General features: G+C 36.6%; 2 protein-coding genes and 1 long non-coding RNA gene across 3 annotated transcripts; 1 reads left to right on the forward strand and 2 right to left on the reverse strand.

The window, feature by feature from the left end:
- Positions 1 to 697: 697 nt before the first annotated feature.
- On the reverse strand, positions 698 to 4094 carry LOC148698397 (uncharacterized). Its single transcript, XR_015967046.1, has 3 exons — positions 3658 to 4094; positions 2912 to 2955; positions 698 to 1630 (listed from the first exon to the last, which is right to left on the reverse strand). It is a non-coding gene; the product is annotated as an uncharacterized LOC148698397 (long non-coding RNA).
- Positions 4095 to 4805: 711 nt separating this feature from the next.
- LOC137748223 (RING-H2 finger protein ATL38) lies at positions 4806 to 8945 on the forward strand. Its single transcript, XM_068488335.2, has 3 exons — positions 4806 to 5619; positions 6448 to 6545; positions 8164 to 8945. The coding sequence occupies exons 1-3, from the start codon at positions 5461 to 5463 to the stop codon at positions 8585 to 8587; spliced, it is 681 nt and encodes a 226-aa protein (XP_068344436.1). The 5' UTR covers positions 4806 to 5460; the 3' UTR covers positions 8588 to 8945.
- A 5236-nt stretch (positions 8946 to 14181) lies between these two features.
- On the reverse strand, positions 14182 to 15919 carry LOC137748222 (cytochrome P450 77A3-like). Its single transcript, XM_068488334.2, has one exon. The coding sequence runs from the start codon at positions 15835 to 15837 to the stop codon at positions 14293 to 14295; it is 1545 nt and encodes a 514-aa protein (XP_068344435.2). The 5' UTR covers positions 15838 to 15919; the 3' UTR covers positions 14182 to 14292.
- Positions 15920 to 18021: the final 2102 nt, after the last annotated feature.

Raw genomic sequence — 18021 nt, forward strand, 5'->3', positions numbered from 1 at the left:
TTTCTTGTGTTTAATAACAGGGCAAAAGTGATTCCGAATACAACATACCTATCACTTGGTATTGATTTGTAGTACCTTCAAATACACACAGATATGAATAGCTTGGGGTTCAGTAAGTTGTTTGCCACCCATGAGAACGGTATCTCCAATTTTGGCTGAATAGCTTGGATACGGACTTGGTTGATTTCGGCATCATCATACTCGTCACAAAACTTTTTATGTTCATTTGACTTTTAGACCTTTAACCTTTTCTATTAGAAATGATCTCAGTTGCCAATAATCTTAAACTTAAAGGTGTACGAAATAGTTAGTCATGTAAAGTGCTAGTAATTATAAAATAGTAATAGATTATTTTTTGGCTTAGAATAAAATATAATAGATTGTACACCAATAAATTTGAAGCATGAGCTTAATTTAGTTGATTAATTGACTACGTTAACAAAGATTAATTAAGTTAGTTAATTCGTTAATTAATTTTGGTAGATGTGATGTGAACCCGTTTCTAGGCTGCCTAATTGTGAGACTATTGTTGTTTCAAAGAAATCAAAGTTTGACGTTGTGTAAGTGTGAATTTCATGTCAATTAAAAAACAAGTAGCATAATGGTCACTCCTCACTTTTACAAGGGTTCAGAAAGTTAAACAACTCAAAAACATAAATTGTTATGATTTCATATTATAAGAATGTAGTGTGAGAAAATTAAAATCGTGCAGCTCTATTTGAAAATCAGTGTAAATATGGTTATTCTAAATAAATAAAGAGATGTTGTAAACTAACTTTTTATATCAAATTTATAAATCATGTGATGCGTCGCTAATAGAATATAAATATGTTTATCAACATTTGCAAAATATAATTTAAAGAGAAACCATCTCCAAAGAAAATGTCAAATTATAAGAATCAAATTACAATTGATGACTGATTTGGCAATTTGAAGTCCTATTTCAAATTTCATGCTTCTCCAACCAAATTGTCAAATGTTATTTTCTTATTTAAACAGAGCTTTAAATGGTTGTAATTATTAAAAAAATATTGAAAAAAAATTTGTATTAGTTGAAATGTTAGTGGAATAAGAGACCTACCATTAAAATGAATTAAAAAAATTGGCATTGATGTCAAATTTGCTCCTAATTACAGAGTTTACAAATTCAGTCAGCAAATAATATTTTGGTTGAATTTTTTACGGCAAATATGCACAGTGCCATTCCATCTAAAAGTTGACATTTTCTTTAAAGATGACATGAGGCGCTAGAGAGTCCCACTTTTAAGATAGTCTCCTTAGACCATCTCCAAGGAGATTTCAAATTTTAAACATAAAATTTAAATTTGAAGGCTTATGACACACCTCGACTTGGAATGTCCACTAGGACCCCAAATCGAGCTGTGTTGGCCGACACCTGGAAGGTGACGAAGCCATAAAGTGTGATAGTGTACAAAATGTGCATAAATTTGAAACTAAAAGTGTCTAAATACCAGAGTGTGCTACGAATGGGAGCGAACCCATTTCACACGCGATGTCAGAGCATAAGTAAAGTACAGTAGTGTGAATAAGAATCATACCCTTAAAAGTAGCCACCAAAACTAAGATTAGCTATATATATCCTCGTCGATACGAACTCAGCAGTTAAAACCTGAAGGGGTACAAAACAGAAAGTGTGAGTAAGCTGTAAAACCAAGTTTCCCAAAACTATTACCTTTCAAACAGTAATAACCCCTCACTGTAATTCCCTTATCATTTTCTATAGGACAATACAACATATATACATATATCCAAACCATACTCAGAAATGACCAAAACCACGGCTTGCCATCAACTCCACCATGCATTAATAAGTAGGCCAAATGAACTTAATCAATACAAAATGATATGCCAGTCAGAGTCATCTAAAATGACATGTACAACTTATCCATATCTCATCAATCATGGCTAGCATATAAGTCGGAGTCACCTATAGTGACCTGTACGACTTATCCATATCTCATCAATCATGGCTAACATATAAGTCGGAGTCACCTATAGTGACATGTACGACTTATCCATATCTCATTAATCATGGCTAACCAATAGCTCAAAGTATACCTGCACACGAGTCGGAACCACCTAAAGTAGTCTGTACGACATGATTGGGTGTAAATAAATACGCTCAAGTGCTACGATCGCGTGAAGACTGTGCGAATAATCGCGGGTCACCTACGAGTTGGAACCACCTAAAGTGGTCTGTACACATGACTGTGCACCTACCTTGGATCCAAGGTGAGCGTAAGGTGCGGGAGGTGAACATCACGTGAAGGACTGTGCCCTGGCCACGGGCGGGAGCACTAACACCGGGGTGCAGGTTTATGAGCTATACTATATCTCAACACAATCGTACTCACTACCATCACTAACATCAACATGTACTCACCTGAAGCTTACCTGGGTGTCCTGCGTTCACCTTTGCACTTGAAAGCATTCCCAATAATTATATGCAAGTAGTATACATATGGATATATCATGATGCAATCTAATACTCAACCATGTTGTAGCATTTTCAATTATAAACAATACGGTGTGAAATGTACAATCAATAACGCCCTACTCCCGAACTACTTATTTTCAGGGATAATTATCCATGACAACCCAATTAACACTAATTAACTAACTAATTCACAAAACTAAAACTTGCCTTTACCAATTTCGTTCGCATTACTCAATTTCCCAAATAAGGCTTTTGTCTCAAATATATTATGGCTGCATCTAACGTCTCGTTAGACTGCCTACGTACCCTAAATAGGGATCAAACCATTCGTAGTTCATATAGTACTTCAAGCATTCATAATAATTATATATGAAAGTAATATACCTAATCAATTTAAAAGTGTCGATAGAACTCTCAATAATATGTACGATAAAAAGGAAAAGATGCACTCACCTGGAGTCCACGCTATGATTCTCTAGCGCACGCATCGAGGCATCCTGAATGATTGGTCCATGTGACCAATTATCAAATCACATCTCAGAATTCTTATCCGTAGAATACGTAATTCACATAAAACACAACCTCAAGGGCACTCTAAAATAGTTTGAGACTCATTGACCACATGTCAACAGTCGATCAAAGATCGACGGTAGGGTCAACAACCCTGTATAACTCGACCCGGAAGATCCGCATATCAGATTTTCAATCCGTAACTCCCAACGATCCACAATATGTTTCTAGAACAACATATTAAAATTTCATTACGATCCAACAGTCGGATCTCCGCCAATTGCCTAAAACAAGTGGTCGTGAACATTTATTTTATTAACTTACAAATCCAATTCAGGAAGATCCGTACGTCGGATTCCCGATCCATAAATTCCTATGATCTTTAAATATTACGTAATATAATGTATCCAATTTTGGTGACGATCCAACAGTCGGATCGTCGATTCACATTTTTATCAAGTAACGTATCGTAACAAATTTAGGTTCCAATGATCAACCTACGTCATTCAAATAACAAAACTGAATTCAAGACATTCGACATAGCCTAAAAATAGCATTGGCAGCCCACTGGCCACGCGCCGCCGCGGTTGGCGGTCGGCCGCCCCGACTCGCCGGAAAATCCAACTATTTCCAAAAATTCTCAAACTTCACAGAAATGAAGATCTCAGTGAATGGAGCAACTTTCATACCTGACACAAAGTCCAAAAGTGGACGGAAGATGGTCAATTTTGCCCACAAAGCCGGCGGGTGCCTAAAACTTCCCGATGTCGATTCGTCTTCTACAGTGGTCCAACTGGGTCAAGGTTAGTTGGGTTTTGCTCATGGGATCATGGACTACAAAGCCCAAGTGGTGGCATCGGCCATCACTTTGCCGATTTGCCGGAAAATCAAAAAGGGTGCCTGGAGCACCGTGAGAACCGCCAACTTTCGTGGCCTCAAACCGCCACATACCGTGGTTAATCAAGGTGGTTCTTGGGTGGGTTTTGTAGAGGGGAATGAGAGCTTCAAGATGGTGGTGGTGGCGTCGAAAAAATCCACCGGAGTTGGCCGGAATCAACCTTGGAAAATGGGTGGTCGCGAGTTGGAAAAACCCACGGGAAAGCTGGGATTTTTTTTTTTTTTTTTTTTTCTTCTTTCTATTTATGATTGGGTCTCACCCTCTCCCTCTAATTTAATTGGTTCTTTCCTACTTGTGCCTAAAATCAGATTGGCCACTTTCCCACAAGGTGGGAAATTCAAATAATTTATAACTAAATTTTAAATAGTCATTTTCAAACGTCCATAACTAAACCCTTATAATCCGGACTCGCAAACGGCTTTTGCCTATGCGTTCACATCTACGAGTATTACGAGAATATGTTAAAAGAATAAGTCATACGTCTCTCTAGACGATGGTCAACATAAGTCAAAATCTTTGTCTCTATGGCATTTTCGTAAATTCACGCTTTTAAAATAAAATAAAAACTTAAAATTTGAAACGGGTTGTCACACTTATGTGTCACATTAATGTTTTTTTATTTTAAATTTGGTTATCCAACAGATATGTTGGATTTAAACCATTATTTATTACTTTTTTTACTTTCTTTTTTTTGGTCAAACGATAGATTTTATTAGATTAGCAACTGACAAGATTTTAACCTACGTCGTCATGCAAGAGCTTAACACCTTTTCACCACTGTGGTAAAGGGTCACTTGCACATTATTTACTTTTATCAGTTATTGTTAGTATTCTTAAAAAATATAAGAATAAAAAAAAATAAAAATTATGAAAAGCATTTATTAATTACTAAAAATAGATTAGAAAGTGTTGTCAAATTTCACAACTTCCTCTATTACTATTCCATCTCATGTAACATAGAAATTAGCATATTGGTTCAAAAACATTAGTGATGTCTTTTATTTTACATATGTGGATTTTTTGACATAAAATATACTTATCTCTATATTTGTAATTAAAAAAAATGTTTAATTAGATTTTAATTGCTGTACGGTCAACACTGTTTAGTGACTGAAGTCAGTATCCAATCTTAACCCAACACCCAAAACCTGGATTTTCCTTTGGATCTGAGCAAATCCCTCCTTCCTCGAGTACATCATATCCCTCTTATTTTGTGTGATTCCAGTTACATGGGCTTCCTCAGTCCCTGGCTCTGCTCAATCCCTCCATGGCTTTCTCCTTATCCAGTCCTGCCTTCTTCCCTCCTACACTGAAGCAGTCCTCTTCTCCCCCCTCTCTTCACTGCCACACAAAAACTAATCTTTGAGCTGTCCTGTCCATGACAATTGGCTCAATCCCAGAAGCAACAGCAGCACTAGAACCTGCAACACCAGCAATACAAAACCCATATCTCAGAATTTCCACTACCTCAGTGGAAAATCTTACCCAATTCAGTGCAGTGTGTGTGAGAGTGACTGACGGGTCTTGATTTTTTCTGAATAAATTTTGAGCTTGTTGTGAATTTGGGTAAATTGGAAATCCCAAATACAGAGTCATGATATCTTCAGGGATAAACCTGGTGATGACGGTGATTGGGTTCGCGGTGAGCACCATGTTCATCGTGTTCGTGTGCACCAGGCTTGTCTGTGCGAGGATTCACCTCAATGTTTCTAGACGCTCCTTCCCGATAGCTTCCAGATCCGATCTCAGTATTGTATGTTTCATCCTTTTCAGTTCTTTACTTTTGATTTGTTTTCTGGAATGGATGAATGGATTGTTCGTTTATCAGTAATTGGCTTTGATTTTAATCTTGTTAGGATAAAATAGAATCTGGGAATTTTCCATTTTTCATTGGAAATGAAGGAAAAATTTCTTGGCACGACTGTCAATGGTTTCACTGTACTTAGATCTTACTCTTTCAGTAATTATGTCCTTATTTAGTTATTGTGCGTTTTGTCATAATATGTAGTTCTTATCATTTTCTACATTGAACAAGGTTCTTGGATTTTAGTTTAGAGAGATTTGGAGCAATGGCCCCCAGACTTTAGTCTAGTTCAAGCTTTGGTTCCTGAACTAAAAGTCAGTGACTGTTGGTAATTGGGTAAAGAACTTGTCATAGTGTGCAGCAATGGTCCTTTTGGATAACTCCATTAGAACTCCTTATTTTCCCCTTTAATCTCTTAAGGTGTTACTCAAAAGGACTATTGCTCCATGTTGTGACAAGTTCAGGGACCAAATTTTCTCGTAGTTTTATGCATAATATTTATTTTCAACTTTCTTTTGCGACTTCCTGAGTTTAGTTTGTCATTTTGAATTGGTAGTTAGTGTACCATTTAGACTATTTAATATATCTTTTGGTCTTTGTATATCTCTTTACTTATTCTGGTGAATCACATAAAATATATACAAACAGGTTGTTGATTTATTAGACCTATATATATATATATATATTCCAATTTTCTTTCTTTTTATAATACGAGCTTATGTGGAATACGTATCTTTGATCATGAATTTAAATGGTTTTCACTTAATTTGTATACAGCTGGAGCGGGGATTGCATGGCGTTGAACCTGTAGTAGTAGCCAAGTTTCCAACAAAGAAGTACAGTGATGCATTTTTTTCAGCAGCAGAAGATGCTCAGTATGTTATTTCTTTAATTCTTCCATACCTCACTTTAATTGCTGTTTGCAGTTTTTATCATTTGAATGATTGTAATATGCAATGTTTGCGAGATATATGATGATTTTTCACTATTTTGGACTTGAGTGCATTATTTCAATTTTCCATAATATTTGGTATAGGTAACTATTCCAATTCAGATTCTCAACCATATGTCTTATAATTTGTTTAGTATTGGAATTTGAAAATACCTGGGAAAGGGGTAGAGGGAAGGATTTCCAGTGTTCGTTCTAAAGTTTCTCGTTGGGAGATACTGTAGAATCGACCAATTCTAACTTGTAAAACTTTTGGACCATTGGGAGTTGCAAATATCAAGTACTTTGGCTAATACTGATAATGTTTAGTTTGAGATGCTAATCTCCTCTTTCCATACCTAAATGATGATAATGTTTCTTAGAAGCACGCCTCTTTTATTCTCTTTTTTCCGGTTACATAATACAGCATTTTAATGTTCAATAGACTTCCATGATGCCACATACCCTGTTTTTCTCATGGAGAATTTTAGATTTGTTCTGGACTGTGGGATGTGATACATTGGTTAACATTTGTTTATGGAGAATTTTAGAATTTCTGTCTGTGATGTTTAATTTTCTCGTAAAAGACACTTTGTAGTTTGAGAGAGGTTAATATGTCCTTGAGCTTGGAAGGTCAGTGAATGTATATAAGAATGAAGTTTACGCTAGGTACTTGTCCACTTCAATCTTGTATAGCCTCTGATTCATCCTCAGCTGTATTCAGTGTGTAATCATAGATCATTTTCTTATGTTTCTAAAAGCCAGTGGCTACTTATTTAGTGTTCCCAAAAGTATTTTAAGAAGTAATTGATCAATGTAAGTATTTCTATCTTCACGTGCACTTAGAGCTATTGCCACCCTTGTGATTTCTGATATCAAATGTTACTTTTCATATATTTCTTAAAAAGTGCAGTATTTTCGTTATGATGCAATGTAGGCATATTTAAAGGGCTATATAACATTTCCCAGTTCTTTTGGAGCTCTCTTATTTTGTAAGTTTTAAAAAATCCGGAAAATGCAGTGTTCTTCTGCAGTAAAAGTTATCCTTGTTAATGCCTGACAATGTAAATCGACCACATAATAGTTCTTTGAGTCTGAGCCAGTATCCTGCTATCCTGAATCATTTCTCTTCCCATTTTTTGTACTTTGTTGGTTATTGCATATCCCGAAATGTTTTAAGGTTTTTGGTTCCTTAATCCTTTCATTTCAATGTTCTGGCAATATGTGAAGGTTCTCTTTTTGACCTAGTCAAGCCTGCTGTTTCTCTCTTTACTGAGGTCAAGTTTGCAATTTGAGTGACATTCCAATGAAGAACATACAGTAAACGTTTAGTCTGGTATCTGAATACTCAATAACGTGTTTCAGAATTTTTCTCTTATTCTCTGTTGCTTTAGTGGTTAAAAGAAAAGAGAAAAAGCAATGAGAATCAAATGAATATTTTTGTTATGTTCACCTATACTCTTGGCACTTTACAACAATTTCAATTTCAATCAATATGGTCAAACATGTTATCTCTTAATCCTTGCATTTTTCTAATGAAATTTCATTTTTCTTTTATTTTGCAGATGCACTGTTTGCCTCGCAGAATACCATGGTGATGATGTATTGCGGATCCTCCCCTATTGTGAGCACTCCTTCCATGTGACCTGTATAGACATATGGCTTCAGCAGCATTCCACATGTCCTGTTTGTAGAATATCATTGCGCGAGTTTCCTGAGAGAAAACGCCGCATGCAACCCTTGTTCAGTTCGGCTATTCGGTCTCATTACGGTACAGAGTCCTTCAATACCCATTCTTATCGCTATCTCCTGAATAGTCGCGCATCAAGAACTCATGAAAACCATGGTATGGACCCCATTCAAGAAGATCATGCAGCATCAGAGGGTGATGCAACGGATGCCAGGGAGAATAGCTCCCCCTTAACTGAGAGTAATCAGATTTCTAAGGACTTGGCAAATAAGCATGTAGAAAGCCCATCAAATCCGTAGGCACATTGGTACCTTTGAATTCAGGATACATCCGCTAATACATCTGATCGGGCAGCGATTGAGAATGGGTATGTCGTAAAAGTTTGGAAGTAAAAATAGCATTGTTACCTTCTCTTAGGAAGTCGGTTGTTGGCTCTTCTGCTTGCTGTATATATAATCGAAAAGTGATTTTACTTTTCGTTTTGATTCACTTGCTTTTGTTTCGTTGTTCGGGTGGCTGGTCTTGGGTAGTTTTGGTAGATCAGCTCTATAAGTAGTAGCAGATAAAGGTTGCTTGCTGGAGGTTATGTATTTCACATGTATGCCCTTACTGTCAACTCATTGCCATGGAAATGGAGAGAAGGAATCTGTTTGAGCACTCTCCCCTTTTATATGGGGAATTGATGAAGCTTGGGAAGGGGTAAAATGGGATTAAGCTAATGATTTAGACCCCAAACTTGATCTCGAATTCAACTTTACGCCCTTTTTAATACAAGCGATATTAGGGGAGAGGGTTGGAACATAGAACCTTAGGCGCATGGATAAACACTTTTAATCACTCTTTGTGTCAACTTTAGGCTTTATGTGATTGGAAAGTGCTCCAAAAAACCATTGCGCACTGCGCTTAGCGCCTATGTTCCTAATTTTATTTTCTCGCTATTGGATTGAGTACACCCAAGAAGAATCAAGCGACAGATTGTGAAAATTACTACTCTATTGATTTTGTTCAACCCGAATCCAATATAGCTTTTCTACAGTCGTGTGACACATCGGAATAGTAAAATTTGCAAGTAGAGAGTGTTTGTTAGTAGTTGGCAAAAAGCATTGGCACAGAGAGTTATCTAGTGCTGTAAATGTTTGTGCGTGTAATGTATGACATTGAATTTTGGAAAAAGAAAAATTATGTTTTGTGTCAGCCGGCAATATCGGTTGAGTTTCGTAACTAGTAAGTACACTAGTCAACAGACACTGACAGTCATGCTCTTGTAGTTGTTTCTACATCACACAATATGACCAGTGGGGCTGATGGTGGCAGTGGTGTTGGAAACGGTGGTCGGAGTAATGTGGTGAAAGCAATGAAAATGGTCATTGTTAAGGTGGTGGTGGTCAAAGAAAGTTATCACCTATGAACCACTCTGCATACAATGGCAGGGTGTAGTGGTGATGATAGTGGCGATGGTCGTGTGTGATCATGGTGGTGGACCGGTGGTGCAGAGGCAATAGCGGTGGTGGAGGACAGGTGGGGGTGGTAATAATTAAGTGTTAATTAACGTGTTTGTTTCTTATTGGTGACACATCATTTAGTTTAAAAAATTTGATATCTCAAGTATTACCCTTCATAATAATATGATATTAAACTCACCATCTATAATAGTTAAACGTTAAACCTTCCATTTACTTACAAGTAAAGATGAGGTGAAATAACTTATAAAGTGAAATATTTTCTTTGTTGGCATGATCTTGAAAACTCAAAAGAGACCCCGACTATTTAAACTGCCACGAGACAACAATTTAATGGCCTATATAAAGTCAAGCCTCTTCTATATGTAGCGTTTACACTCATTGTTCTTTTTTCTCTTCTAAAGATGAGTTCAATATGATTTTTTGAACGGCAGACAACAGTTCCCTATTATTTATATTTATAAAAAGAAGAAGTAATGTTAAGGAGATTAAGTTTAAAGATAAAATTTGGAAACTAAATGATATGTCATTAATAGGAATGAGTACGTTTATCAACGCTTAAATAATAAATTGATCATTAATTTCCATGTCTTTTAGTTTTCAAAATTTTGTCTATAAATTTAGTCTCTCTAACACTACCGTTTATATAATTGTGAGATCAAGGTACAAATAAATAAGAAGCAAGCAACAATTTCATTACATTTAAGACTGCTGAAAGTGTTACTTGTACAGATGGTCATGGTAGTGTACTTTAGAGTATGATGGTGCAAAGCGTATACCTACAATGTGAGAAATCTATCCATACAAAAATCGTATATATTACGTGTTATAATATAAATTATAACTTACATATTGCATGTTGTAATATAAATAGAACGAAAATGCATTTTTGGATGTTGGATACATTAAATCTCTCTTAGGATACGATGTACAAATAATGACTCAGGGCAGCTTTTCCAAGATGCAATATCGACACATAAGTATTCACATGAAAAGGGAACCAAATTATTCGGCTTATGAATGCCACGATGCAGACATATTGACATGATCGTGGTCCGTATGGACAAGGATTATCTGCCCTCTTAGTTTCAGTGTCCTTCCGTGCTCTTTGTTTGTGTGATCACGATTAAGCTACGTTAATATTTTATATTACTATTTATTTTTGTCTTATTATCTTTATAAAAAAATAATATAAAATGTTGACGTGACTTAACTGTGATCACACAAAACAAGAGGACATGGGAAGACACCGAAACTAGGAGGGTAGACAATCCTTGTCTGGTCCGTATTCCACCTCCACTTGTACGACTGCTGTAATCACCCCTCCCTCGTTAAATCCTCGATCCATGGGAAGAAAGAATACCAGCCACATCGTTAGTTGTATAATTTTCTCTCCATTCCCGCTTTTAAAGAAATATGTCTGAATTCTCAACCGGGTTAAGTTTTTCTCTCAAAACGCTTGTAAGTTTTGTGTGTGAAGTAATCGTTTACTTATGTCCCTACAATATACGGTTTTGATTATCTTATCACATTGCTAGATGAAGATTTGGAATTTTTAATATACTTGAAACAATGTTACATGGTGTTATTATTTTACTCAAAAGTGAGAAGCTCATTCATATTATATAATACGTGAAATGATACATCTTGTAACAAGTATTCTATGAGCACATAAAGTTTTAGTTCACAATGACAAATTTTTGTATCAAATGTTTTTGTTTGATGTATTTGTATCGTAAGGGTCATCATGAAATGATGCTACGCTTGACCATAGCCAATCTTGCCATGATCTCGAGCCAAGTCACATAATTCGATGGTTGATTGCACAACAATTGCATTATTGCTAATATCTTTTGAAGTAAATATGTAAACAATTTCAAATGATTAAACTCATTGACATCTTGCACTCGAGATCTTGTGCTCAGCGATTCTCGCTTTTCATACCACTTGTTCAAAAACAAAAACATTAAAACAAGCCTGAGGAATTGATAAAGCTAAGTTTAGGCAAGATACATACAGACACACACACACACATATATAAAGTATCACATCAGGTGTGGCTTTGCGGTCAAGAACAACATTCATGGTGGTCACGTAGGATTCATCGACAGATTCTGTGGAATGGAAGAAGACACACATTCACACGATATAATTATTTCTTCCAAAATTTAAAGTACGTAGCAACTGATTGCTTTAATGTACATAAATACAGATGGACTCAAGTTTTGACTTTAATTACACAAGCATGCAGTTTGTTAAATTTAACCACTTTTAACTATTACTAATCCTCTCAAATTCTACCCCACACTCAGTTGCACCATATTTAATTTTTTTATACGACTTTTTCCGCAATACTTGACACACAAGGAACTTAAGATTACAAGAAATTTAAACGTCTTAGTTAAGATAGAGTGCAAGACAATTTACAATTTGCTTTCTTAATTAAGCTAAGCTAATTTATCTCGTACGAAAAGCTTCGAAACCAGTGTAGAGAATCAAAAAGTAGAAGTGAAAATGTATCATGTATTGTAGATATTGGTACTAAGCACGATCAATGCTTAACAAACGTTTACATGTTATACTTGTGCAAAGCAATATTTTAAATGAACTTAACAGAAGTAGTTGGCCAAAAAAATAAAAAAAGCGATGGATACCCAATATTTGTCTAATGCTTTTTTAGTAGTGCTACACGCAAAGTTCTAAAAGACACCGGGTGTTAGTTGAGCAGTAGGCTGGAGCCTAGCGTCTAGGCGTCTAGGCGGGGCCTAGGAGGATTTAAGTAAGTTTATTATCCATCGTATAAATAAGTGTTTGTGTATACTTAAAAGCACATAACTATATTGAGATATATAAATGAGAAAATAGAATGACATATAGATTATAAAGTATTAGAACATAACGCAAAATAAAAGTTATCTATTTCTTGTTTGAGTGAGATTCGTGATCTAAACGGGTGCCTAAGTAGGCGCCTAGACGGTCTACAGATGCCTAAACAGTTCTAGGTGCATTTTCTTAATTTCAAATGCCTAGAGATTAATTGGGGTGGTGGCCAGCCGCCTAAAAGCATCTCCAAAGAAGATGTTAAAATGTCCACATAAGCTATAACACTAAAAAAAGACAGCAACTAATTGTTTCCAATCAAAATGTCAAATCCTATGTGGCATGACATGGAATGGCAGCAAAAAGGGATGTTGTCAAATATGACAGCAGCTTCAAATATTTTTTTTAATTTGTTTAATCATTTATTATAATAAATGTTGATTATTGAACATGCAGTCTGTTCATATCCTGCCGAAGGCCTCCTGGGATTAGCTCCCGAAGCTCTGGAGAGGCAAAACAGAGGATATGAGATTTGGAAAAAAAATGAAATGAAAAAAGATTAATTAATTGGTAAAGAAAATTGTGAATGTTTATGGAATATGTGTGTGCGGAATGGATGAGAAACCCTGTGAGATTCTGGAGACAATTCATCTCTGATCACATGAATAAAAACGATAGGTCTTCTTTCGATTTGACAGAGAGAGCTCAGTGTTCAAACTGATGAGATTTTGTTGTCTGGAGCAAGGAAAAAGTTATTCGTGGTGTTGGAAGCAAGAGATAAGTTATTCGTTCAACAAAGATGAGGATCATGTCCTTATTAGTGTTCAACCAGAAAAAAAAGTTATTTGTTGGGTTTCAATTATCATGAATGATTTATATGTGTAAAATTTAAAATATAAAACAAAAATTAAGAAAACAAAATAATGTAATAAAATAATAGTTTAATTTGACATATTAGGTTGAGAGCGAAACGTTAAAATATGTCAAAGTGTCATGTAGGATGTCAAATTTAAATTTTATGTTCAAAATTTGACATCTTCTTTGGAGATGGTCTAACCTTGCCTAGGCGGCACTAAGCGAGAATTTTTAGAACAGTGACTACACTTACCACATATTAATACCATTAATTGTGCAACACCTCTAATGGAGGTGGAGTCCACCAACACATGTAGATCTCATCTTTATTAGAGAGTAATATACAAATATATAATAAGAGTAATATTTTTATTTTTTTAATTTCATATGAAATTGTAGATCAACTGAAAAAATAAAAAATAAAAAAAGAAACAAAACAAAACATTATAGAATAATTTTTCAATAACACTATAGAAGAACTAAAAAAATCCAGAGTAAAATCCATTATTTCTGTGTAATAACACTATAGAATAACTAACAAAAAAAAAAAAAAAAAAAAGAGCAATCATTTATGTTAGCAAATACAATTATCTCACTTTACATTAAAATTTACCAAACGCTTTTATACTGTTTTTCATATCAAATGCTCAAGCTGTTTTATTTTACAACTAATTATTCCTTAAAGTACAACAAAATAATTTTTTAAATCCATAAACACTTAAAAATAACCAAAACATAAGAAATAAAACGAAAAACAATACGAAACGGTGATCCATGATACAGATTAAAATGAAAAACAAGATGTACATATGATAAACGCTATATATCCGTATTATATCAAAATTTATTAGATTTTTCCACCGAATCAATCAGATTCGAGGCTTGATCATAGCTCTAAGAGTGTTCTTCATCACCACAGTGAACTCCAATTTTCCAGCAAAATCTATCTTCTCACTAGCCTGGTAAGCACTCCACTCGAACTCCTGCACCATTCTAGCCAGCATTAGATGAACATGCACGGTCGCCATGCCCAACCCCGGGCATATCCTCCTGCCGACCCCGAACGGCATCATTTTAACTCCGGTCACCCCGGTTATATCCGCCTCCTCCCTACCGGACACAAACCGGTCAGGATCGAACTTTTCTGGGTTGGACCACAATTTCGAGTCGTCCGATATGCCGGGCAAGTAAATCTCAACATTTACATCCGTCGGTATGTCGTACCCGGCCAAAGTAATAGGCTCAGTTACTGCATGGGTTAGCGAAAAGTAGGTAGGAGGGTGTTTACGTAAAAGCTCCTTCACTACGGCTTGCAAGTAAGGCATTTTCTCCACATCTTTCTCGTCAACTTTTCTGTCGCCCACACTCGCTTTAACTTCGCTGTACAGCTTCTCTTGAATGTCCGGATTTGCTATGAGCTGAGCAATTCCCCATTCGAGAGCCGTCGCCGTCGTGTCAGTGCCGCCATTCAGAAACTCCGAACAAAGCGTGACCAATTCAGCATGAGAAGGCGAAGATTTTCGTCCCTCCACTTTGAGATCGAAAAGAGTGTCGAGGTAGGAGAATGACGTCGCCTTGAGATCCGACCCTGGGTTCTCGAGCGCCCTGAGACGTCGTTCGATGAACGGGACAATGAACTGAATCTGCTCGTTTCTCACTTCCAGAGCCCTCTTCCTCTGCTTGGAGAAAAAGGGGCTTAAAATCGGCAAATAATCGTCGATTCTCGGGTCGAGCACGATTAAAACCTTTTTCATTATCTGATCCATTTTCTCCACGGTCTCCTCGTCCATCTCGATCCCGAAACACATTGCCAAAAGGATGCAAAACACGGCGAAGCGCGCGTTTTTGAGGACCGAAACGACGCCGTCATTGGCCTTGGCGTCGGCCTTAATCCGCTCGATGAGTGTGTCCATGGCATTTTCTCGAACACTTCGGAACTCCTTGAGGCGAGTGGAGCTGAGCATGTTCTGGACCATGTTCCGCCGCAGGGACCGCCACACCGGGCCGTAGACAGCGGCGTTGACGGTGAACTTGTTGCAGCTGAAGATTGTTCGGGTAGGGTTCTCTCTGGGTCGGGTGGCGAAGACCGCGCCCTTCTCGATCAACGCTTCGTGGACGAGCTTGGCGTCGCTCAGGATGATCATGGTTCGGGTACCCATTTTGAGAGTGAAAATGGGGCCGTACTTTTGCCGGAGATCATCGGCGTACTGGAAGAATGGTTTTCCGGAGCGGGCAAACTGGAAGAGGTTGCCGACAATCGGCCATCCCGGCGGACCGGGAGGGAGGTTGGGGTGCTTGGATTTGGACTTGTGGGTGAGCAGGAAGATTAAACCAGAAACGAGGAATGCAAGGAGGGTGAAAAAAATGTGGTAGTAAGAGGAAAGAGAGGCAGAGGAGAAGGAGAAAGTAGCCATTGATGAATGCAGGGAAGGTGTGTGAGAGAGGAGGAGAGAGAGTGAAGTGAAGAATGTGGGGAAGAGAGAGATGGGTATAAAATGGGTAAAGCTTGAAATTACAGGTGGGATTAATAAAGGCACTTCCCTTGTACTTCGAAGGTGGGGAGAGGGGGTGTGGTGGGGGTGTCCTTGGGCCGTGTGGTTGGTGGTGGGTGTATATTGTTAAATGCTACCCTCTCAAGCCTGTCAATTTTTTACAGAAGTGGTATAAAGTGTGGGCAACCGCTCCATTAATTTGAACAACTAGTTTTAGAGTAACGGTGCAATATTATCTAGTTATACCATTACTTGTATCATTTCTTTAATAGAATTAGTGCCCGTCAACATATGTAGATTTTATCTCTATTAGAAAGATAATACAAATAATGCTACAACTAGATTATAAAAATAAAATTTTTACTATTCTAAAAACTCTTTTATTTTTATTTGAGTAATCTTTTTTCACATCTACTGCAGCAGATTCCGAATTACACGATTAATCACATTTTCAGAGAAGTTCAACATGTCCGTTGATGGTTTTGTTTATTTGGCACATAATTCTAGCCATTTTTGTATTTGGTTTGGTAATTTTCCTCCTGCAATACCTTTTAGGCTACTTTTTAATGGAAAACGATCTTGGCCTGATCATTTTTCTAAAGATCTTAGAGATTCCGTGATCGATAACGTTCATCGAACATTTTACGGTTATTTTTTATTAAATATTATTTATATTTAATTTTAAATTTAAATTTTAAAATAAATTCTGATCGTACGATATACGATTATCTGTACTCATCACGAAATTCAAAGGTTTGATATTGGAATCTGTCGAAGATCATACGCGTAAGTTTCTTTACATCCCAAGCAATAAAAAGAAAAAAGAAAAACTTTTTTACTTTTTGGTAATAAATTTGTGCGGTGGAGGGGCAGTGGTCAGAAAATGTATTGGAAGTCGTAGGAAATGAAATTATATTTTTATCCCAAAAATAAAAAGATAATGTTAAGAAAATTAAAATTTTAAATTAAATTTACAAATTAAATAATGTGTCATCAATAAAAAATAAACATGTGAATTAACATTTAAGTAATAATTCACAACATTCACACTATTTAGTTTATAAAATTTAATTTAAAATTTTGGTCTCTGCATAACCCAAAATACAATGATGCTTGTGAGACATAGCAAGGGAATTTGTTAGCAAAAGAAAATAGACAGCAATAAATAAGAGTAATAAAATTTTCATGACAATGGTCGAGTGATATGGATGAGATGGAGAAATATTTATGGAGCCGCTTCTAAATTTTGTCTCTTTGGTGAAGTCTCTGGGTGTTTCCTTAATCTGCTAACTATTTAGTTAGTTTGTATTAAGTTTGTGTATCCTTGTTGCTACTTTTGAGTTACCTGTGGGTTGGATTTTGATCTGCAATTCCATGAGATAAATTGCATGTGTTTTATATGAAACTTGACTCTATCGCATCTTTTAGAAACAACTTTTAATCACGTGTGTTTATTCTAAAACACATTCAACTTTTCGGTTAAATATTGTGTTGGAACTAAATTCATGCACATTCGCAGACGAAGATGAAATCCAGTCAAATTAGCCCATGGTCACTGACAAGGAGAGAATGAGGTTAATTGGGGGTGTGATTAGTGGAGTCATTTCAATGTAATTAGACCTAACAAGAACAGAATCACGCTATGTAGGATTTGATCCTACAACATTGGGTTTTAGGGCCCCACGTTTTGACACTAGTACAAAAACATGTTTGCGCAACGCAGCCAAATTCGTCGCGCAAAGTCTGTTTACGCGACGCTAAACACAAACCGTCACGCAAAGGCTGTTTGCATGACGTTTTGTGCGTCCCGTAAGATTTTGGCGCCAAACCAAGAATGTTTTACGCTTCTTTTGTTGACTTTGCGTGACGCAGGTGCACATGCGTCGCGCAAAACTTCTTTGCATGACGCAGTTGGTGTCGCCCAAAACAGCTTGTGAAGATAATTTACCTATTTACCTTTTTATAGCTTTGTTCCATTGTTGCTGGGCAGAGGTACACTGGGAAGCTAAATGTGAGACAAGTAATGGCTCTTATGAGAGCAACTTGTCATCGCCTTGGAGAGAGGCAACGTAGTACACTGGGAAGCTAAATGTGAGACAAGTAATG

This window comes from Pyrus communis, chromosome 2, assembly GCF_041283825.1.
Source record: "Pyrus communis isolate YQ-2024b chromosome 2, ASM4128382v1, whole genome shotgun sequence".
Lineage (NCBI taxonomy): Eukaryota > Viridiplantae > Streptophyta > Magnoliopsida > Rosales > Rosaceae > Pyrus > Pyrus communis.

Excerpts from the sequence above, each read along its gene's own strand:
- LOC137748223 (XM_068488335.2), top strand. The coding sequence starts at position 5,461 with ATGATATCTTCAGGGATAAACCTGGTGATGACGGTGATTGGGTTCGCG. Across the intron at positions 5,620-6,447 it reads CCAGATCCGATCTCAGTATT|CTGGAGCGGGGATTGCATGG; the intron begins GTATGTTTCATC and ends ATTTGTATACAG. Across the intron at positions 6,546-8,163 it reads TCAGCAGCAGAAGATGCTCA|ATGCACTGTTTGCCTCGCAG; the intron begins GTATGTTATTTC and ends TTTATTTTGCAG.
- LOC137748222 (XM_068488334.2), bottom strand. The coding sequence starts at position 15,837 with ATGGCTACTTTCTCCTTCTCCTCTGCCTCTCTTTCCTCTTACTACCAC.